We start from the raw sequence: 23,358 nt of genomic DNA, 5'->3' as shown, positions 1-23,358 counted from the left end.
AGCTAACTATTCTCAGGAATTCAACCATAACAGCAACGGTACTTTCCCCTTGCGTAACTCCTCAGAAATGCACCCCCCACCTTAGGGACCTTCTCCTAGTAATTCTCCAGAAACTAGCCCCCTCCCTGCCCTGCTAGGAACAGCCCTTAGTTACTTCCTCGTTTGAATGCTTATAAGCCCAGCTGAAAAATAAACTCTTCAGAGCTTGATCAGACTCTTGACTTGCTCTCATTCTTTCGTGTCTCTTGTCCCCTCATTCGACCGACCCCTTTGTTTCCCAGGTCCCCGTTGAATTCCCCGCGGGCCGGGGCAATTGGCGCCCAAACGTGGGGCAAGGGTACGGGGGTCTCATCGAACGTTGCTGCCAGTAAGGGTACCCTTATCATTGGATTGCCGCAACTGGAAGGTTGTGAGTGAAAATCCGCACTGTGATCGCCACACCACAAGAAGGACGTGAGTGAAGATCCGCACCGCGATCGCCGCAGAATTGCCCACCTGCGAGTCTGATCCGTCAAGGTAAGAGAAAGCAACGAGTTTATGGGACAAACATTAAGTAAACATGACTTGTTTATTCAGGGACTCAAGGAGTCCCTCAAGACACGAGGAACTCGAGTAAAGAAAAAAGATCTCTATAAATTTTTTGTTTTTATTGGTGATATCTGTCCTTGGTTCCCCCAAGAAGGCACTATTGATGTTCTGAGATGGACTAGAGTTGGTGATTGCCTAAAAGACTATTATAGAACATTCGGCCCCCAAAAAATGCCCGTTCAGGCATTTTCCTACTGGAATTTGATCTATGAAATTTTAAAAACTTACAACCAATGGCCTGATGTCCAAGAAGTTGTTAAAGAAGGAGAAAAGGTGCTTAAAGAACACTCCAGACCACCCTCAGCCTGCCCTTCTGTTTCTGTTCCTATGCCTGAGCCCGACTCCCTCTCCCCCGAAGAAATGACCACCCGGGAAGAGGAGGCCGCTAAGTATCACAATTCTGACTGGCCTCCCTTCCCTTCCGTCCTAAATCATCCCCCTCCCTATGCTTCTGCCCCTCCATTTTGTGCTCCGATCCTAGGCATAGACACTCCAATTGAAAATGTCAAACGCAAATTATGTCAAGAGGTCTCCTCCCTTAAGGACTTACTGCAAACAAGGAAGGAACATTTAAAACTCATTCAAGAGTTACGTGCTTTAGAATTAGAACTAAACCCCCCCACCCCAACGTTTCATAAACATAGCTCAAAACAAAAACCTTTAAAGGCGCTGCACGCCTTTCCTGTAACTAAGATAAAAGGGGATCCCCCTCCCGAATCAGAACCCAAACCCCACTCTGATGGGGACGAACACCCCTCGGCAGATGACGCCTCGGATAATGACCACGAGGCCTCCGACTCAGATGCTGAAAAAGCTGAAACTGCCGATCAGCAGTATCATCGCTTGAATTTCAAGCAAGTTAAAGAATTAAAAACTGCTGTGTCCCTCTATGGCCCCACAGCCCCTTTCACTATATCTATAGTTGAATCTCTGAGCAAGCGGTGGCTCACCCCAAATGACTGGTTCTTTATAACCCGCGCCACCCTGCCTGGAGGTGATTATGTCCTCTGGAGAACTGAATATGCTGATAACTGCAAAGAAACAGCAGCCCGTAATCTTGAAAATAAGACCTCCAAGAAATGGACTAGGGATAAACTCATGGGATGTAGTCCCTATGATACTAACATTACACAAGCTAAATTTTCCCCTGGGCTCCTGGCCCAAATACAGAATGCTGCCCTCAAGGCATGGAGAAAGCTCCCTCCCAAGGGATCGGCAACTACCTCCTTGGCCAACATTCGACAGGGCCCTGACGAGCCTTATAGTATTTCATCAGCCGCCTTACCGATGTGGCTGAGAGGCTCGTCCGCCAACAAGAAAATGAAAGCGAGTTCATTAAGCATCTCGCATTTGAAAATGCAACCCCTGCATGTCAAGCCGCCATACGGCCTCACCGCAGCGGCAAGACCATTTCTGATTATGTTAAACTTTGTGCAGGTATCGGCACCACTCACTCCATGAGACTCGCTATTGGAGCCGCCCTTAAAGAATTCGCTCAGGGAAACAACCCAAAAACTTGTTTTAATTGTAAATAACCAGGACACTTTTCTAGAGACTGCAGGGCCCCTAAGGCCAAACGACCCATACCCCCCTCTCTTTGTCCACGATGCAAGCAAGGCAAACACTGGGCGTCTGAATGCCATTCAAAAACAGACGCCCAAGGCAATCCCTTACCTCAGAAGCAGGGAAACTTCCTACGGGGCCAGCCCCTGGCCCCCAAACGGGCACAAACCCCTGGGACTATCAGGTTTGTCCCTCAAAACCCGCCCCCTCAAGTCCAAGCCTCCTCTCCCTCTCCCGAGCAACTGCCGGCAGCGCAGGACTGGACCTCTGTTCCTTCACCAGCACAATAGTAACACCTGAAATGGGCATCCAAATCCTCCCTACTGGGGTTTATGGCCCCGTGCCCCCCAACACTTTCAGACTTCTTCTTGGTTGTGCCAGTACCACCCTGCAAGGCCTCACTATTCCCCCCGGCATCATTGACAACGATTACGCCGGAGAAATTAAAATACTTGCTTCCGCCTCCCTTAGCCCTATAACCATTCACCCAGGCCAAAGAATAGCTCAGCTAATATTACTTCCCCTCTTACCCTCCAACCATCCTTATTCTCTAAAAACCCGGGGTACTCATAACCTCGGTTCCTCTGACGCCTATTGGGTCAGACAAATCACACAAGAAAAACCCCTCCTTAAGCTACAATTAAACAGCAAAACTTTTGAAGGATTACTTGACACTGGGGCAGATGCCACAGTAATCTCCAGTAAATACTGGCCCCCTTCCGGGCCCCTCACTACTTCCCTAACCCATCTCCGGGGTATTGGCCAAACCTCCAACCCCCAACAGAGTGCTGAAATCCTCAGATGGACAGACAAGGAAGGCAACACTGGTACTGTTCAACCTTATGTTGTGCCTGGCCTCCCAGTCAGTCTCTGGGGCAGAGAAATCCTTGCCCAGCTAAGACTAATTATGTGCAGTCCGAACGAAACCATCACCCACCAAATGTTAAAACAAGGGTTTCGCACTGGTCAGGGATTAGGGAAATATTCCCAAGGAATAAAAGAGCCCATTCAAATAACCACAAATCTTAACCGCGCTGGACTAGGCATAGAAAATTTACCCTGACAGCTATTGACCTTCCTGTACCCCATGCTGATAAGATTACTTGGAAATCCAACGAACCAGTGTGGGTCGATCAATGGCCGTTAACTACAGAAAAATTAACTGCAGCAGCAACGTTAGTACAGGAACAGCTTGCTGCCAGCCATATTGAACCTACTACTTCCCCTTGGAATACTCCTATTTTTGTCATAAAAAAGAAATCCGGCAAATGGAGACTACTGCAAGATTTAAGAGAAATAAATAAAACAATGCTTTCCATGGGGGCTTTACAACCAGGTCTGCCTACTCCCGTGGCTATCCCTGCTGGATTTTATAAGATTATAATTGACCTCAAAGATTGCTTCTTTACAATTCCCTTACATCCTGAAGACAAGGCACGCATTGCATTTAGCTTACCAGTAACTAATTTCAAAGGACCCATGCCTCGCTTCCATTGGAAACTTCTACCTCAAGGCATGGCTAACAGCCCAACACTGTGCCAAAAGTTTATAGCCCAAATTATTGACCCTTTTCGAACATTATGGCCTACTATCTATATAATTCATTACATGGATGACATCCTTTTAGCAGGAGCAGATGCTTCCCAAGTACTCCTATGTAGTCAGCAACTGTCACAGAGATTAATAGACCGAGGCCTCCAAATTGCCCCAGATAAAATTCAATTAAAAGACCCCTATTTTTATTTAGGATTTGAGCTCCACCATCAGAAAATCACCACACAAAAACTCCAATTAAGAACCAGCCATTTAAAAACCTTGAATGATTTTCAAAAACTTTTAGGCAATATTAATTGGATTAGACCCTATCTCAAACTTACCACTGGAGACCTCAAGCCCCTCTTCGACATTCTTAAAGGTGATCCTAACCCTTCCTCCCCCCGCTCCTTAACCCCTGCAGTGATAACAGCCCTAAAAACTGTCGAGGTGGCCATCCAGAACCAAGGAGTCACTTTTATCTCTTATGACAAACCCTTCTCATTCATTATCTGTGCCACACCTCATACCCCTACTGGAGTATTTTGGCAACATGGTCCTCTCTTTTGGACCCACCTTCCTGCTTCCCCTTCCAAGATTCTCGTCCCTTATACTACCTTAGTTGCCAACCTTGTCTGTTTAGGACGCGAACAAAGTCGTCAGTTCTTTGGCAAGGATCCTGACAGGTTAATATTACCCTATACAAAAGACCAGCTAAACTGGCTCTTACGAACCACAGATGAGTGGCCAATTACCTGTTTATCTTTTTCCGGTGCGATTGACAATCATTACCCTGCCAACAAATTACTCCAATTCAGCAAAATTCACCCTTTTATTTTTCCAAGAATAACTTCCCCTCAACCACTTCCTGAGGCATGCCTTGTATTTACCGACGGCTCCTCTAATGGTCTTGCTGCCTACACCATAGACAGACAAACCATCACTGTCCAATCTCCTTTTAAATCAGCACAACTTGTAGAACTTTATGCAGTAATTCAAGTTTTCTTAACCTTAACTGATCATCCTTTTAATCTATATACTGATAGCGCTTACATTGCTCATGCAGTTCCTCTCCTTGAGACAATTCCCTATATTAAACCCTCCACCAACGCCACCCCCCTTTTTATCCACCTCCAAAAATTAATCAACTCCAGAAATTACCCCTTTTATATTGAACACCTTCGCGCCCATTCTGATCTGCCCGGTCCTCTCGCCAAAGGAAACGCTTGTGCTCATGCGGCCACACGCCTCACCTTCCCTATTTCTGTAGACCCTATTGCAGAAGCCCACCGATGCCATGCCCTACATCATATAAACGCCCAAACCCTACGGCTAGCTTTTAAAATTACCCAGGAACAAGCACGACAAATTGTTAAACAAGGCCCAGCCTGTGTCACCCTACTACCCTCCCCTCATATAGGTGTTAATCCCAGAGGTCTAATTCCTAATGATATATGGCAAATGGATATTACACACATCCCTGAATTTGGCAATCTCAAGTACTTGCATGTAACAATAGACACCTTCAGTGGATTTATATTTGCTACCCTCCATACTGGAGAAGCCTCCAAAAACATTATCGCCCATGTCCTTAATTGTCTCTCAGTCATGGGCAGACCTAAAATCATCAAAACTGACAACGGCCCCAGATACACTGGAAAAAACTTTCAGGAGTTTTGCCACCAAATGCAGATTAAACATATTATTGGCACACCTTATAATCCTCAGGGACAGGGCATCGTTGAACGTGCTCATCAAACCCTTAAAAATACCTTTCACAAATTAAAAAAGGGAGAATTATACCCCACGAAAGGATCCCCAAGAAACATTCTTCATCATGCCCTATTTGTCCTTAATTTTTTAAATATGGATGCCTAGGGCAAGTCTGCCGCTGACCGCCTTTGGCACCCAGAAACAAATAACAATTATGCCACAGTCCTATGGAAGGATCCATTCACCTCGAAATGGAACGGCCCAGACCCAGTTCTTATCTGGGGCCGAGGATCCGTATGCCTATTTGATACCAAAGAAAATGCAGCCAGATGGCTGCCTGAAAGATTAGTAAAACAGGGCGGCGCCTGTGGCTCAGTCAGTAGGGCGCCGGCCCCATATACCGAGGGTGGCGGGTTCAAACCCGGCCCTGGCCAAACTGCAACCAAAAAAAAAAAAAATAGCTGGGCGTTGTAGTGGGTGCCTGTAGTCCCAGCTACTAGGGAGGCTGAGGCAAGAGAATTGCTTAAGCCCAGGAGTTGGAGGTTGCTGTGAGCTGTGTGATGCCATGGCACTCTACCAAGGGCCATAAAGTGAGACTGTCTCTACAAAAAAAAAAAAAAAAGATTAGTAAAACAAATTGATAACAAATCTAAAATCCAGGGAGAAGAACCTCCCTGAGATTATCTTTCTCCTTTCCCTTCCAGAACCACGATTTCCATCCATGATGCTGCCTTATCTCCTGATCTTCTGCCTCCTGGCACTGGGCCAACCTGTTCCAGCAGTCACCAAGCCCTTCACTTGGCACTTCTATTTAACCGAAAACTCGACTGATGAAAACACAGATTAACAAACTTCATAAGCTTAGCTTAGATTTACAAACAAAAATTTTCTTCTGAGGCAAACGAGTGGTGGAAATCCTCCATGCACCCCTTACTCATGCCCCTTGCAGGTCCCCTTATTAGCTTGCTATTAATAATCACCCTTGGACCCATTATTCTTAACAAAATCATGAATTTTATCAAATCACAGATTGATTCCCTGGCATCAAAACCCATTCAAGTCCATTATCATAGACTCGACCTTGCAGACCGGGGCCTTGCCGAACCTAACGACGAAGATATTCCTCTGGGAACCACGTAAGCACTCAGAGCTATGCATGTTGACTCACCATCATATGTGAGTACAACCTGGGTACCTTTTTACGGGGTGCAATAAAGACACTGCAAAGGGAAGGCATAAACAGCCTCTCTGAGTCCCTTAGAAGCAAACCTGATTTGCATAGAGGTTAGCATCGTAAAAATTTCTCCTCTCCTCCCCAAAAGACGCTCAAACTTATCATGCGGTCATTATGCCCGCAGGAGGAATCAGGTCAATACTTCCCCCCAAAAGGTTAATGCCCTCTCTTCTACGCCGACAACTGACAGACCCCAACAATTTAAAAAACTAAAAGGGAGGAGATGCCGGGAGCCAAAACATCTCACAAATATGCCCCTTGCTAGCTTGCTTGATTGCTGTTTTACGAACTAACTATTCTCAGGAATTCAACCATAACAGCAACGGTACGTTCCCCTTGCGTAACTCCTCAGAAATGCACCCCCTGCCTTAGGGACCGTCTCCTAGTAATTCTCCAGAAACTAGCCCCCTCCCCGCCCTGTTAGGAATAGCCTTTAGTTACTTCCTCGTTTGTGTGCTTCTAAGTCCAGCTGAAAAATAAACTCTTTGGAGCTTGATCAGACTCTTGACTTGCTCTCATTCTTTCGTGTCTCTTGTCCCCTCATTCGACTGACCCCTTTGTTTCCCAGGTCCCCATTGAATTCCCCGCGGGCCGGGGCAATATTCTGCATGAAAAAAAAATTTTTAAAAATTGACTTTATCATAGATTGGTTTCCTGACCCCCCAAATTTATTTTTCTTTATTTAAAACTGGGTTTATGTCATAGAAAACTTAAAGAGACTAACAGAACAGATTAGAAAAGCCATGAAGCTTGAAGTGTATACAACACTTAACTAGTTGACCAGTCTGTTAGAAGACAGTGGATCCTAAGAGGGGATTTTTAGTAGACATTATTATTTTACTAGAATAATAATTAGATTCTGCAAATCCCGACCCCTTCCCTTTGTTACTTTCAAATGGGGGAGAGGATGGATACCTGTCACATAAAGTGTTGTGTATATTTCCAAAAATTTCTAAGAAAAATATACATTTGGAATTAGAATTCAGTTTACTTTCCCTTCCTTGGAAAGGCTAAGTCTATATATATGGCCAAATTTGAGTGATCAAGCAAATAAAAATAAGACAAGCCCACTTTGGATCTAGGGTGAGACTGTGTATTTACCTGAGGAAAGGAGTATCTGCTTTCTTTAAGGTATTCAGTCCTTAGCAAAGTCCAACCATGGACCCCCAGGACTAATATGCATCCATTATTCTCATTAACAAAACAAAGAAGGACACCTCCCTTGACTTGTGCTGTCCTTTGCAAATACCCCTCTCCTTTCATCTACAGTCAATTTTCTTGAAAGCAAGGGTAGGCTGTGTTCCCCTTCCTCATCTCCCACCCACTCCCTGTGAGCTAGCTCCTGCTTCCACCCTTCCTCCTAAATTACTTTCCCTAAGATTAATAACAGCCCTTTCTTTGACCAAATTAGTAGACATTCTTTGGTCCTATTTTTATTTGATCTTGTGGCTTCTGACACTTTGTTCCCCCCATCCTGTAACTTTCCTTGCCTGGCTTCTATGATGCTCCGACTCTGTGGTTCTCCTGAATGGTCATCTGTTTCCATGTTCTCTGCTGGGCACTGCTGGGGTTCCTCAGAGCTCAGTCTTTGCTTTTCTTCTTTTACGATTATTCTCTATGTCCCTGGACAATTTCATCCATTTTTTTAAACTATCATATTATGTATTTATAATCTTAAATCTTTATCTTTAACCCTGTTATGTTCCTAAGGCCTTTCATCCCCAGGCTTATGCACATTTCTCCAGGAGCACCTGGCAAATCGCTATTCCAAACACTCGTCAGAAATCACTAGTCCTTTGAAACCTTTCCTAACCCAACAAAAGAGTTAATCACGTTCTGTTACATAAAACACCTATAACTCTTTACATAACCCTAATGATTTCTCTCTCATATGAACAGATCTGATTAACCTTTCCACTTGGGAGTTCTGGGAAGACAGGAGCGGTGTCTTAATCATCTTTATGGTCCTATGCTAGCACTGAGCATATGTGTAGTTTTTTTAAAAAATGATGGTAAATTAAATAAAAAATGTGGGGCAATATAATAATTTATTTTATTTTTATTTTTTAATTTTTTTGCAGTTTATGGCTGGGGCTGGGGCTGGGTTTGAACCCGTCACCTACAGCATATGGGGCCAGCGCTCCACTCCTTTGAGCTACAGGTGCTGCCCCAGCAATATAATAATTTACAAAAGAAGCTATGATACTATAACCACTTTGGTTTCCCTGTCTCCATGCTCCTTCCCCTCCCCATTTACTCTTCCTAAAATTTAGCTTCTATTAGATCAGCTGAGCCTAACAGTCAAGACTCCACATTCCAGACACAAGCAGTCTTCCCAACTCTATTTCCAACTACACGTTTGCCACTATGTACTCTGTATATGAACCACATAGACTGTGCATTACTACCCAAACAAATCTCATTTCTTCTTGTTTATAAACCTTTGTTAAGCTACTATTTAGGGGTCTTTGGTTGAAAATAATAAAAGTAATTCTGGCTAATGCGAGCCAAAAAAGAGATGTTAAAATAACGTGAGGTGACCCTCAGAGCCAAAGGGGAGGAGATGAGCCATCTAGCTGGGGAAGGACAGTATCAGGAGTGGGTCAGGGAATGAAAGGAGCAGGAACTCACTGACAAACAACCTCTACTAAAGGAGTCTTGAGCAGCTCTGACTATTCTCTCTCCTTGGTTCACTCTGATCAAAATTCAAATTCCTGACAATGATTCTACAAATATCCTTTCTTGGGTAACACGGTCACCTTCTGACCTGGAGATGGTAGGGCAGCTTGTCAGTTCCACTAAGACTGATAACAGAATTTAGCTGCAGCCTCAATGGGGAATTGAAGTGCTGTTATCTGAAGATACATTGGAGGATTCTGGGTAACAGATCTCCACTGTACCCATTTGTTGCAAACTTTTAGATGTGACGATATTGTTTTTCCCCATTTCTTTCTGTCCAAACCCCACCTATCTGTCCAGGAGAACTCCCGAGACACCAACTCATCACCTTTGAATTACTCTTTGCTCTATTCTAGGGGGCCTGATAATCACCAGAAATTAGGTTCTGCAATCTCATCTTCAGTCTCATCTCCAGCTCCTTGAAGGCAGAGACCACTCTTGACACATCTGTGTCCCACCTCTGTATGTAGCATGGAGAGCTGCACAGGGTAGGGGTCGCTGAGTGCTTACTGAATGAATTAATCAGTCTTGGCATTCACCAAAATATTTGTTATTCACAGAGAAACGAAGTAAAGGAAAAACTGTATCAGTGGGAATTGGGGAAAATCTTCCAGCTTGAAATGACGAGTTTCCCTTTATGAAAAAAATAATTAAACTGGGATTGAGGTGGAATAATACAAGCAGATAATTTTTTTCATAAAATCCATTTCATTATGCTACTGACAAAAATAACAATGGAATGGAGACAACTTATGATGGGCTCTTAACAGGGCCCATCTTCATATTTTTAAGAAAAAAATTTGAAAAGTGATGATGGCAGAGGAGCATAAAGAAGGAAGGAATGAAAGGAAGTAGGAAAAAAAGGAAGAACAGATTGAAGTAGGTTCAAAATACCTACCAACACTAAGTTTTGGAAACCTGGCAGCATTCCCCTGTAATTCCCAAGAGAATTTCATCCTGCCCATCCAAAGACATCCCCTTTACAAATGCCATGTTCCTAGGATGCAGACTTTTGTAACTAACAGCTCTCATTATTATGTGTGTTGCTTCATCTTGAACATCATCATAGTCAATCCTTAAAACAGTGCTTTTGGAGATACGACTATTATCCCATTTTCAGGCCAGTAAATAAATTCAGAGGGATTAAATTATTTCTCCAAAGTTCAACAGCTAATAAATGACAGAATTGGAATTCCAATGGGGTCTGTTTTCCTGAACAGTGCTTTTAACTTCTATATTGACTACCTAAAATGCACGAGATAAACAAATCTCCCAACTTGTTTTTTGCACATAGGCTTGGTGAGTGCTGACATACATGTAAGTCTTAGCATAGTATGATCTCTTCTTGCCAACTCAATATTTACAAAAGTGCTTTGTGCTGACACACACACAAATCTCTGCATAGTATGATTCTTTCTTAGTATCTACTGAAGTGTTTAGTCAGCACTGAACACTCCCAATAAAGTCCAGTGGAAGTGTCAGGGCTCACTCGAATTCAGTTGCAAGTGCTTATCACTGTGCAATGTAGGTATTTTAAAGTGAAACTACCTGCAAAAACCATGTCATACTAAGAGGCATGGAGTGAAACCATGAACAGAAGAACAGAGAATTTTAGAATGGTGTGCAAAGGTTAATGTCAAAATAAAGTCATTCTAAATGATCCAAGTGATCGTGGTGTAGAGCTGGGGATATCCGTATGAACTCATGTTTAACTTACTATATAAAAATCATGAGGAAAAACATGGAGCAAATCTCAACTAAGGGAATATTCTTGAAAGTATCTGACCAGTGTGCTTCTAAACTGTAAGGTGATTATAAAAAAAAAAAAAAAGCAGTCTGAGAAACTGTCACAGTCAAAAAGAGCCTGAGAAGCCACAACTACTAAATGTTTGGAGTATCCTGATTTGGATCCTAGAATAGTAAAAGGGCAAAGGGCATCAGGTATAAAAAATTTTTTTTCAATTAAAAGAAAACAAGGAAATGTGAGACAGCATGATAATAATAACAATGTATCAATATAGGTTCGCTAGCTGTAACAAATGTACCACATTAATGTAAGATGATACTAACAGGGAAAGGAAGAATGGGGTATATCGGCAGTCTATATGCACTATCTTTGTGATTTTTCTGAAGTTCAGACTTACCTAAAATTTAAAAAATATATATTTAAGAAAAAATGAAGCCATTATTTAGTTTGACTAAGTCGTTGAAGGAGGGTAAGTCCCTTTAACAATGTATCTACACATACATACAATACACAGGTAAGAACATAGATCTGTAAATATACACACATATGTATACCTATGTTTATATGTGTGCATATTATTCAAAGATGAATAAAACTCCACAAATGCTCACATGTTTGATGAGACATAACTGGGCTAAGTAGCTGTAACAGCTGAAGGCTATTTTCCCGTATGCTCAACTGAAAAAGTTGGACCTTACCCAGCAACTCAAGCAGCTGATTATGAGGTAGTGATGGGGCAAACTGTGGTGGCAGTGAGTTCCTCAGTTGGGACACCCATCAAGTCTTCAACTACAACTCTCTAGAGCAATACAGCATTAATATAATGCAAGAGACATCAGTAATTAAAAATTATAAAATTTTTTATAATTAAAAATCTTCTAGTAGCCACATTTAAAAAAATAACAAGTGAAACTAACATCATTAGTTTTAATAATGATTTTAGTTTTAATAATATTTAACCTAATATTTCTAAAACTTTATCATTTCTCAATGTGGCAAAAGCCACATTTCAAGTGCTCAAGAGCTCTATGTAGACAGTACAGCTCTAGAACCATGTATATTTTAAGCAAACCATGGTATTCATAAATGAAAGTAGATTCATCTGAATTCTTTCATTACAACCACCTTGCAAAGGAATGAAAGAATCAGAGAATAATGTTTATGGACTCATCCATATATGGCTAAGTCTAGATGGTCTACAGCAGTGATTTTCAATCAGTGTGCCACAGCATGCTGGTGTGCCAAGAGAGGATCTTAGATGTGCCATGAAAATTTTTAAAGATCATTAATTAAATTATCTGTGAAAGAAGTTCAAAGGACAGTAAGTATATTCTTTTTTAAAACTCCTTTTTAAATCAGTGTAATTTAAGTGTGCCTCTGAAGTTTAGCTGTAAGTTCAAGTGTGCCATGAGATAAAAAAAAAGACTGAAAAACACTGGAGAGACAATCCTCGCGGGTTTGGGATAGTTAATCTACTAGACTTGAACACTCCCTTCCACTCCCACCTTGTTCCATACAACTTTCACCTCTCTCCTCTAATTTCCTCCTTGACATCCTTAGTTCAAAGCCCAATTCCAATTTCATCTCCAAAAATCCCTGATTGCTCTTCTCCTTTCAAATATAAGTATTCATCAAGAGAAATTCACCTGACTCTAGGCACAGAAAGAAGACAAGAATTGAAGTCCAGGGATTCTTTAAGAATTCAATTAATGGGAGGTGGAGCAAGATGTCAGCCGAGTAACAGCTTCCTTGCATCTGGGCACCGTGAGTCTGGGGAGATAGGACTCCAGGCATCTCTGGCTGGTGGGATCTGCCTATCATCACCCCTGAGAGGATACAGGGAGTCAGCAAGAGACTTCTAGACCCCAAGAGGAGGACTAAAACAGTGGAAAACCGGCAAGTGGTCACGTGTGTTCAATCCGTCTAAACCCGCCCGCAACTGTAAGTTCAGTAGCAGCGAGACTGCAAACCAGAAAGGCCTTACTTGTGATCTGTTTTGGTGTCTTTGGACTTGGCACTCAGCTGAACTGCCTTGGGGAGAGCCTGAGTGGGAGTGCGGAGAACTTTGGCCTTTGTCTAGGGCCCCACTCTGAGCCGCTGAGCCAGACGGAGCTAATAGTGTTTGGCTCTGGGTCACAGGCAGACATCGTGAGCGATCTGCCCCGGCAAGCTCCGCCCTCAGGGTCCCAGAGCTGGAATTGGGTAGGAGCTGGTAACCCAGCGACCAAGTAGCCTAAGGGCGGGGTATGAGCCGCCTTGCAGCCCTAACCCTCGGGGGCAGAGTGAGACCGGTTTTGGCACACTGGGTAAGTGGATAGCCACTTCAGCAGTGATCCCAGCGACAAGCACTTCCCTGGGAAAGCTTCTGCTCAGCAAGTGAACAAGCGCAAAGTGCCTTTTAAGTGGGCTGAAGAGAGATTTAGGGTGTCTACCTGCTGGGGTTTGAGAAACTAGCAGCCTCCAGTCGTATCAGAACTGTGATTAACATCTCATACCCCAGAAGACCACGTATTGCCCAGACAATATTCAATAACATATACATACTGCTTTGTTTTTGGTTGTGTTTTTTTTTATTATTTTTTGGTTTGGTTCTTTTTTTTTGTTTATTTTGATGTTGTTCATTGTTGTTTTGTTTTTTAAGTTCAACCTTTTCCATACAGATCCTTTCTCCTTCTCAATTTTTCTAGTTTAATTATAATTTCCCATTGCTGCATATTTCAATAATTAGAACTTCATTTTTGTTAGTGTTTCTACCACTATTATTTGGTTTTTCCAGCCAATTTTATCCTGTAAAGTTTTCTGTTTGCTTGTTTTGGTTTGATTTATAGCATTTTTGCCTTTCCTCTCTACTTGGTGGAGGTGGGGTACTGTGTCTGATCAGGTTAGCAAAGAGCTGCTGACCTCAAGGGAACCAACCAACTGGGCACCCCCAGAGGTGTTTTTTTTTTTTTAAGGGTGTATCAAAGTACCCTACTGTACACCTATATTGCTCTGTCTCCCTCTTTCTGTGCCTCTTTTCTTTTTGTCAATATTCCTTTTACCCACCCCCTCTCCTTTCTCTATTTTTCTTTTTTTTTTTTCTTATCACTCGGTCCTCCTTTCTTTCATCCCTTTTTTGCTCTTCAACCTTCTCACCCTTCTGGTCCTGTAACCCTTAGTCCACAGGCACGAGAACTTAAAGAGCAAGAGGAAGTGAAAGGAAAATTAGGGCAAGGAAACAGATAAAAGAAATCACTCATGAGGAAGAATCAGCAGAAAACTCCAGGCAACATGAAGAACCAGTCCAGAACAACCCCGCCAAGGGACCATGAGGTAGCTACTGCAGAGGATTCCACCTATACAGAAATGTTAGGAATGACAGAAAGGGAATTTAGAATACACATGTTGAAAACAATGAAAGAAATGATGGAAACAATGAAGGAAACTACTAATAAAGTGGAAAATAACCAAAAGGAAATTCCAAAACAGAATCAAATAAGAGATGAATGATATGAAGAATATAAAAAGGATATAGCAGAGCTGAAGGAAATGAAACAGTCAATCAGGGAACTTAAAGATACAATGGAAAGTATCAGCAACAGGTTAGACCACGCAGAAGAAAGAATTTCAGAGGTAGAAGACAAATTTTTTGAGATAACTCAGATAGTAAAAGAGGCAGAAAAGAAGAGAGAGAAAGCAGAACGTTCACTGTCAGAATTATGGGACTTTATGAAGCGTTCCAACATACGAGTTATAGGAATTCCAGAAGGGGAAGAAGAATGCCCCAGAGGAATGGAAGCCATACTAGAGAATATTGTAAAAGAAAATTTCCCAAATATCACCAAAGATTCTGACACACTGCTTTCAGAGGGCTATCGGACCCCAGGTCGCCTCAACTCTAACCGAGCTTCTCCAAGACACATTGTGATGAACCTGTCCAAAGTCAAGACAAAAGAAAAGATTCTGCAAGCTGCCAGGAGTAAGCTCCAGTTGACCTACAGGGGCAAATCCATCAGAGTGACCGCAGACTTCCCTAATGAAACTTTCCAAGCAAGAAGACAATGGTCATCTACCTTTAATCTACTTAAACAGAACAATTTCCAGCCCAGAATTCTGTACCCTTCTAAGCTAAGCTTCAAAATTGACAGAGAAATCAAATCATTTACGGATATACAAACATTGAGGAAATTCGCCACAACAAGACCAGCTCTACAGGAAATACTTCAACCTGTTCTGCACACTGACCACCACGATGGATCAGCAGCAAAGTAAGAACTCAGAAATTAAAGGACAGAACCTAACCTCCACACTGATGCAAAAGATAAAACTAAGCAATGGACTCTCACAAAATAAGATGAATAGAATACTACCACACTTACCAATTATCTCAATAAATGTTAATGGCTTGAATTCCCCACTGAAGAGACATAGATTGGCTGACTGGATTAAAAAACACAAGCCATCCATTTGCTGTCTGCAAGAAACACACCTGGCTTCAAAAGACAAATTAAAGCTCCGAGTCAAGGGTTGGAAGACAATTTTTCAGGCAAATGGCATTCAGAAGAAAAGAGGAGTTGCAATCTTATTTTCAGATACATGTGGATTTAAAGCAACTAAAGTCAAAAAAGACAAAGATGGTCACTTTATATTGGTCAAGGGAAAAATACAACAAGAAGACATTTCAATTCTAAATATCTATGCACCCAATTTAAATGCTCCCAGATTCTTGAAACAGACCTTACTCAGTCTGAGCAATATGATATCTGATAATACCATAATAACAGGGGACCTTAACACTCCTCTTACAGAGCTGGACAGATCCTCTAAACAGAAATTAAAAAAGGATATAAGAGACTTAAATGAGACCCTAGAACAACTGTGCTTGATAGACGCATATAGAACACTCCACCTCAAAGATAAAGAATATACATTCTTCTCATCACCCCATGGAACGTTCTCCAAAATTGATCATATCCTGGGACACAAAACAAATATCAACAGAATCAAAAGAATTGAAATTTTACCTTGTATCTTCTCAGACCATAAGGCACTAAAGGTGGAACTCAACTCTGACAAAAATGCTCGACCCCACCCAAAGGCATGGAAATTAAACAATCTTCTGTTGAATAACATATGGGTGAAGGAAGAAATAAAACAGGAAATCATTAACTTCCTTGAGCATAACAACAATGAAGACACAAGCTACCAAAACCTGTGCGATACTGCAAAAGCAGTTTTGAGAGGAAAATTCATCGCTTTAGATGCCTACATTCGGAAAACAGAAAGAGAGCACATCAACAATCTCACAAGAGATCTTATGGAATTGGAAAAAGAAGAACAATCTAAGCCTAAACTCAGTAGAAGAAAAGAAATATCCAAAATCAAATCAGAGATCAGTGAAATTGAAAACAAAAGAATCATTCAGAAAATTAATGAAACGAGTTGGTTTTTTGAAAAAATGAATAAAATAGATAAACCATTGGCCAGACTAACGAGGAATAGAAAAGTAAAATCTCTAGTAACCTCAATCAGAAATGATAAAGGGGAAATAACAACTGATCCCACAGAGATACAAGAGATCATCTCTGAATACTACCAGAAACTCTATGCCCAGAAATTTGACAATGTGAAAGAAATGGATCAATATTTGGAATCACATCCTCTCCCTAGAGGGAAGAAATAGATCTCAGCCAGGAAGAAATAGAGCTCCTGAACAGACCAATTTCAAGCACTGAGATGAAAGAAACAATAAAAAATCTTCCAACCAAAAAATGCCCTGGTCCAGATGGCTTCACTCGAGAATTCTATCAAACCTTCAAGGAAGAGCTTATTCCTGTACTGCAGAAATTATTCCAAAAAACTGAGGAAGAAGGAATCTTCCCCAACACATTTTATGAAGCAAACATCAACCTGATACCAAAACCAGGAAAAGACCCAAAAAAAAGGAGAATTTCAGACCAATCTCACTCATGAATATAGACGCAAAAATTCTCAACAAAATCCTAGCCAATAGATTACAGCTTATCATCAAAAAAGTCATTCATCATGATCAAGTAGGCTTCATCCCAGGGATGCAAGGCTGGTTTAACATACGCAAGTCTATAAACGTTATCCACCATATTAACAGAGGCAAAAATAAAGATCACATGATCCTCTCAATAGATGCAGAAAAAGCATTTGATAAAATCCAGCAACCTTTTCTAATAGAACACTGAAGAGTATAGGCATAGGTGGCACATTTCTAAAACTGATTGAAGCTATCTATGACAAACCCACAGCCAATATTTTACTGACTGGAGTAAAACTGAAAGCTTTTCCTCTTAGAACTGGAACCAGACAAGGTTGTCCTCTGTCACCTTTACTATTCAACGTAGTGCTGGAAGTTCTAGCAAATACAATTAGGCAAGATAAGGAAATAAAGGGAATCCAAATGGGAGCAGAGGAGGTCAAACTCTCCCTCTTTGCTGACGACATGATCTTATACTTAGAGAACCCCAAAGACTCAACCACAAGACTCCTAGAAGTCATCAAAAAATACAGTAATGTTTCAGGATATAAAATCAATGTCCACAAGTCAGTAGCCTTTGTGTACACCAATAACAGTCAAGATGAGAAGCTAATTAAGGACACAACTCCCTTCACCATAGTTTCAAAGAAAATTAAATACCTAGGAGTATACCTAATGAAGGAGGTGAAGGACCTCTATAAAGAAAACTATGAAATCCTCAGAAAGGAAATAGCAGAGGATATTAACAAATGGAAGAACATACCATGCTCATGGATGGGAAGAATCAACATTGTTAAAATGTCTATACTTCCCAAAGCAATCTACCTATTCAATGCCATTCTTATCAAAATACCAACATCGTACTTTCAAGATTTGGAAAAAATGATTCTGCGTTTTGTATGGAACCGGAAAAAACCCCGTATAGCTAAGGCAGTTCTGTGTAACAAAAATAAAGCTGGGGGCATCAGCATACCAGATTTTAGTTTGTACTACAAAGCCATAGTGCTCAAGACAGCATGGTACTGGCACAAAAACAGAGACACAGACACTTGGAATCGAATTGAAAACCAAGAAATGAAACTAACATTTTACAACCACCTAATCTTTGATAATCCAAACAAGAACATACCTTGGGGGAAAGACTCCCTATTCAATAAATGGTGTTGGGAGAACTGGATATCCACATGTAAAAGACTGAAACTGGACCCACACCTTTCCCCACTCACAAAAATTGATTCAAGATGGATAAAGGACTTAAACTTAAGGCATGAAACAATAAAAATCCTCCAAGAAAGCATAGGAAAAACACTGAAAGATATTGGCCTGGGGAAAGACTTCATGAAGAAGACTGCCATGGCAATTGCAACAACAACAAAAATAAACAAATGCGGCTTCATTAAACTGAAAAGCTTCTGTACAGCTAAGGAGACAATAACCAAAGCAAAGAGACAACCTACACAATGGGAAAGGATATTTGCATATTTTCATTCAGACAAAAGCTTGATAACTAGGATCTATAGAGAACTCAAATTAATCCACATGAAAAAAGCCAACAATCCCTTATATCAATGGGCAAGAGACATGAATAGAACTTTCTCTAAAGACGACAGATGAATGGCTAACAAACACATGAAAAAATGTTCATCATCTCTATATATTAGAGAAATGCAAATCAAAACAACCCTGAGATATCATCTAACCCCAGTGAGAATGGCCCACATCACAAAATCTCAAAACTGCAGACGCTGGCGTGGATGTGGAGAGAAGGGAACACTTTTACACTGCTGGTGGGACTGCAAACTAGTACAACCTTTCTGGAAGGAAGTATGGAGAAACCTCAAAGCACTCAAGCTAGACCTCCCATTTGATCCTGCAATCCCATTACTGGGCATCTACCCAGAAGGAAAGAAATCCTTTGATCATAAGGACACTTGTACTAGACTGTTTATTGCAGCTCAATTTACAATCGCCAAAATGTGGAAACAGCCTAAATGCCCACCAACCCAGAAATGGATTAACAAGCTGTGGTATATGTATACCATGGAATACTATTCAGCCATTAAAAAAAAAATGGAGACTTTACATCCTTCCTATTAACCTGGATGGATGTGGAAGACATTATTCTTAGTAAAGCATCACAAGAATGGAGAAGCATGAATCCTATGTACTCAATTTTGATATGAGGACAATTAATGACAATTATGGTTATTGGGGGGGGAAACAGAAAGAGGGAAGGAGGGAGGTGGGTGGGGCCTTGGTGTGTGTTACACTTTATGGGGCCAAGACATGATTGCAAGAGGGACTTTACCTAACAATTGCAATCAGTGTAACCTGGCTTATTGTACCCTCAATGAATCCCCAAGAATAAAAAATTAAAAATAAAAAAAAAAAAGAATTCAATTAATGGCCAGGCACGGTGGCTCACGCCTATAATCCTAGCAGTTTAGGAGGCCAATGTGGGAGGATCCCTTGAGCTCAGGAGTTCAAGACCAGCCCGTGCAATAGAGAGACCCCATCTCTACTAAAAAATAGAAATATTTGCTGGGCATTGTGCCTGGCACCTGTAGTCTGAGCTACTCAGGAGGCTGAGGCAGGAGGATCGTTTGAACTCAGGAGTTTAAGGTTGCTGTGAGCTAGGCTGAGGCCACTGCACTCTAGCCTGGGACAACAGAGTGAGACTGTCTAAAAATAAAACAAAAGAATTCAATTAATATGACAAAGTCTGAAGAGCTGGGTCCTGGATAACCCTATCAGCTGTTATTTTCTACAGCAGCAGCAGCAGCAGCAGAAACAGCAGCAGCAATGTCACTAATGACTAGTTTATCGTATGCTTCCCCTGGGTAAGAACTGTGCCAGCATGTTAGAGGTTTTATTTCATTTGATTTTTACAACATTGTAAGGGAATTCTTATTCCCATTCTACAGATGGAGGAAGCAGGTCTAAAGAGGCCATGTTTACACATCTAGTAAGTAGCACAACTGGGATTCTAGACTAATCTAGTATCATGTCTGAGGCTGAACTGCTTTGCTGTAATACTTTCTTGGTACATTTCCGGGTATAGCCACAAGGTGATGGGATTCACAACAGACCATTTGTCTCTCTGTGAACTGTGAGCTAAGCAACTAATTGCAATAAAACTCACTTTGAGATCCTTCAGGATGACGTAACAGAACCTCTGCACCAGTGGAAAACATCCCCCACTTAGGATTCACTCCCATCACCACAGGAAAAGGAATTTCACATAGGAGTATTGAGTTGTGTTTTCTACTCATCCGTTTTCCTGACTTTGCTACAGAACAGTAATAATTAAAAATCATTTTTCAAATATACTGCCATGAGAGTATTAAGGGACTCGCCCATCTCAACAGTCCAATTACTTAAATATCAATAGTTAAGATTCAACATTTCAGGAGCAAAATCTTTTTATTGTTAAAACATATTAACAGAGGAATCAAATTTCTTTCTTGAAACAAAGTTGTAAAATGTTCAATCTTTTCTATTCTCTTTGGAAATAACACTTTAATATGCTAAACATGCATAACAGAGAGTAAAGTTCATTTACTGTATCTACTCACTCTATTTCAATTTAAGAAAGTTAATATGTTCAGGAATAAACTGCTTTGGCTGGAAAGTTTGCTCCAGTTTTTAACCTTCTTAAGTAAATTATAACATTCCTCTGGCTCAATTTTAGCTGAACCATAACCACTAATGATGCTCACAGACAGTCATTATAATTACTTTTAATCACACTATTTTTGCTATGGTTGTACATATTAATTTCTGTTAGTCCACAGACATTTATCTGAAATTCATAACTATGTGGACATATTTTTTCATCTTTTTCAATTTATCAATTAGAAATAGATTACAAAGGGAGTAAGCATCATTACTAAGAGGGAAGCCATTGCATTTTTTAAGAGTTACAACTATTTATTTAATTATTCAAATCAGTAAGCATTTATCCAGTACCAGCAATGCACTCTCCTTTCAATTGTAGTATAGATGCTACGTTTGGGCCTTATATCATACCACAGGTAAGGAGAAGCATGGCTTTATTTTTAAGGTTCTTAATTCAAAGGTTTTCTTCTATGTGTTAAGAATTGTTATATTAAAACATAAAGCCAAGAAAAACTCAGCTGTAACAAAATCCATTTTCTTGGAAACAGTTTTTACAACTTTGCAACCGGGGATGGCTCTGTTACTCTGTAAAACAGTTGCCCAATACAAAAACTATTAGCCTAAAGAAAAGTTTCTCCTGCTAAAACACTTCAAATTATAAATCAGCAAAAAATTCCAACTGAAACCACAGTCCTGATAATCTAAGGCTCTGGGACTCAAGTCAATGGAAGTAGTTTCCAACAACAATGACAATAAAAATCAAGATGCTCTTGGGCAGTGTAGACAAGAAGAACTGAAGAGGTGAGGTGATGTATCATGAAGTGATGAGGCCATCGGCCACTTTCGCCACAAAAATCTCTGAGGCAGCAGAGCTTGATGGTACATGCTACCTTGGGTTCTCTCCTCTTGTTCCCTTACTTGGACTCATAAATCTCTTTAAGACATCATCCACCTCCTCCAGAACTAACTGGGACTTCAGGAGATGAGTGGGATGTAAGTTCAGAGATCCTGGCTTCAAGCAAATATCCCTAATAACAGAAAATAGGTGAGGGGAAGAAAAAACAAAGAAATAAAGGAAGAAAATTATTATAATCACTCAAGTGGGGGGGGGGGAGTAAGGGAAAGGGAAAGAGGAATGACAACTTAGGTCCAGGAGAAATTATTGCTGGCATCAATGACTTGATTGACAAGTTGGGAAACTAAGGTTGCTCACCAGTCTACAGATCAATGATCATCCCCTTTTCTACACTTTACACCCCAGATTTAAGATAGGGCCAACTCTAGCAGACAGATGATGTTTCAATTTCCCTAACTAACCAAAAAATAAAAATCTTATCTGTAACTAACTACTCAGATAAATCTATATTTAGATAAATCCTGAAACCCTGTAAAACAAAATCACAAAACATCATATTTATACTCATGTACTGATTGAATTCATCATTTTTTGGAGCCCCTAGCAAGCAAATGCCAAGGAAATAAGACACAAGGCCTAGACTGACAGTCTATCTAGCATGGAAAATAAGACTTACTAAAACACAAAAACAAAATCAAAAACACTTCCAAATGGGATACGTAAAATTTTAAATGCAAGTAATTATTCTCTACCAAGTTTTACATAAAATTAAAATATTGTGTTATAAATTCCCAAGATGAAAGAGAAACAACAAGTGTGGTGGGAGTGTCAAAAAATACTAATGATAACAGCAAGTAACACAAGAAAGGGCTTTACGTATATCATTAATCTCCACAACAACCCTATGAGTGAGTACAATTTCCTCATTTACCAAGAATGAAAGTTGAGAGGTTAAGACACTTGCCTAAGAGGCAAAGTTGGGATTTGAGCCCAGGCACTCTGGCTCTTAACTCTATTTTGCTGCACTTAATAGTAACATTATTACTAACACAAGAAAGCTGCTGCATACTTCAGATCCATAATCCTGTAAAACTAAGATTCAGAGAAACATCCTCAAGGTTATACAAGCTACAGGGAGGTAGAGTTAGGACTCAAACCCAGGTGGCTCAGATTCCGAAGTCTTTTGACTGCATCCCACAACCCAACTTGCACTCTTTACCCTCAACCAAGTCAAGCCCCATCTCTCCAGGGGACCGTCAACACCACCCACTCCTGCCTCGCGCCTCAGAGACACAACTCGTCCAGGCGGCGTTCCACAGCCCCCAGCCTCCGGGATCTCCGGACCACTCTCGCCCAGCAGGGGAAGGGTTCTCACCAGGCGGGAGTCGGGGGACCCTGGCGATCTTGCTGGTGATCTCAGCAGTGAGCACTGCGAAGTCCTGCTCATAGCCTTCGAAGTCAGACGACATGGCTGCTCCGGAGTGACTGGCCGGGGTCAGAGCCTGGGTCGAGGCAAGGACCGCGCGAGCGGGCGTGGGGCAGCGTCTTGGGGACCCCGGGAGGCACCCTCGAGCGCAGAGCGGAGAACCGGGGACAGCTCCCAGCCCAGTCGCTTCCTGGTTGTTCGTTGCAATCTCCGTCCTCCGGAAATTTGGCGGAGTGTGCTTTTTATTTTCCGCTCAGACTTCAAGATTTAGAAGTTCACTAAGGAAAAACGCCCCAATTCGTGCTCCCTCCAATGCCTCCGAAAATATACGAGTTATCTGGGACCCCTGAAGCATTTTTCTCTCCCATGTGTTCTGGGAAACGGTTCCAGCTCCCCAAGCTCCAGGCCACAGGAG

At 41.4% G+C, this 23,358-nt stretch overlaps 1 protein-coding gene across 6 annotated transcripts in view; it reads right to left on the bottom strand.

Annotated features, from left to right (window-relative positions):
• VTI1A (vesicle transport through interaction with t-SNAREs 1A) overlaps positions 1-23,345 on the bottom strand; it is a 456,166-nt gene extending 432,821 nt beyond the window's left edge. The window contains exon 1 of one of the 6 annotated variants that reach the window (XM_053583706.1): positions 22,893-23,345. In XM_053583706.1, coding sequence (XP_053439681.1) covers positions 22,893-22,986 — 94 coding nt within the window. In that variant the 5' untranslated portion in view covers positions 22,987-23,345. The remainder of the gene's footprint in view (positions 1-22,892) is intronic. The other 5 variants (XM_053583708.1, XM_053583709.1, XM_053583704.1 and 2 more) reach the window with 5 other exon arrangements.
• Between the last annotated feature and the right edge of the window lie 13 nt (positions 23,346-23,358).

Source organism: Nycticebus coucang, chromosome 3 (assembly GCF_027406575.1).
Source record: "Nycticebus coucang isolate mNycCou1 chromosome 3, mNycCou1.pri, whole genome shotgun sequence".
NCBI classification, from domain to species: Eukaryota; Metazoa; Chordata; class Mammalia; order Primates; family Lorisidae; genus Nycticebus; species Nycticebus coucang.
Note: the sequence above shows the minus strand (reverse complement) of the source record. Positions and strands in the feature narration are given on the sequence as shown.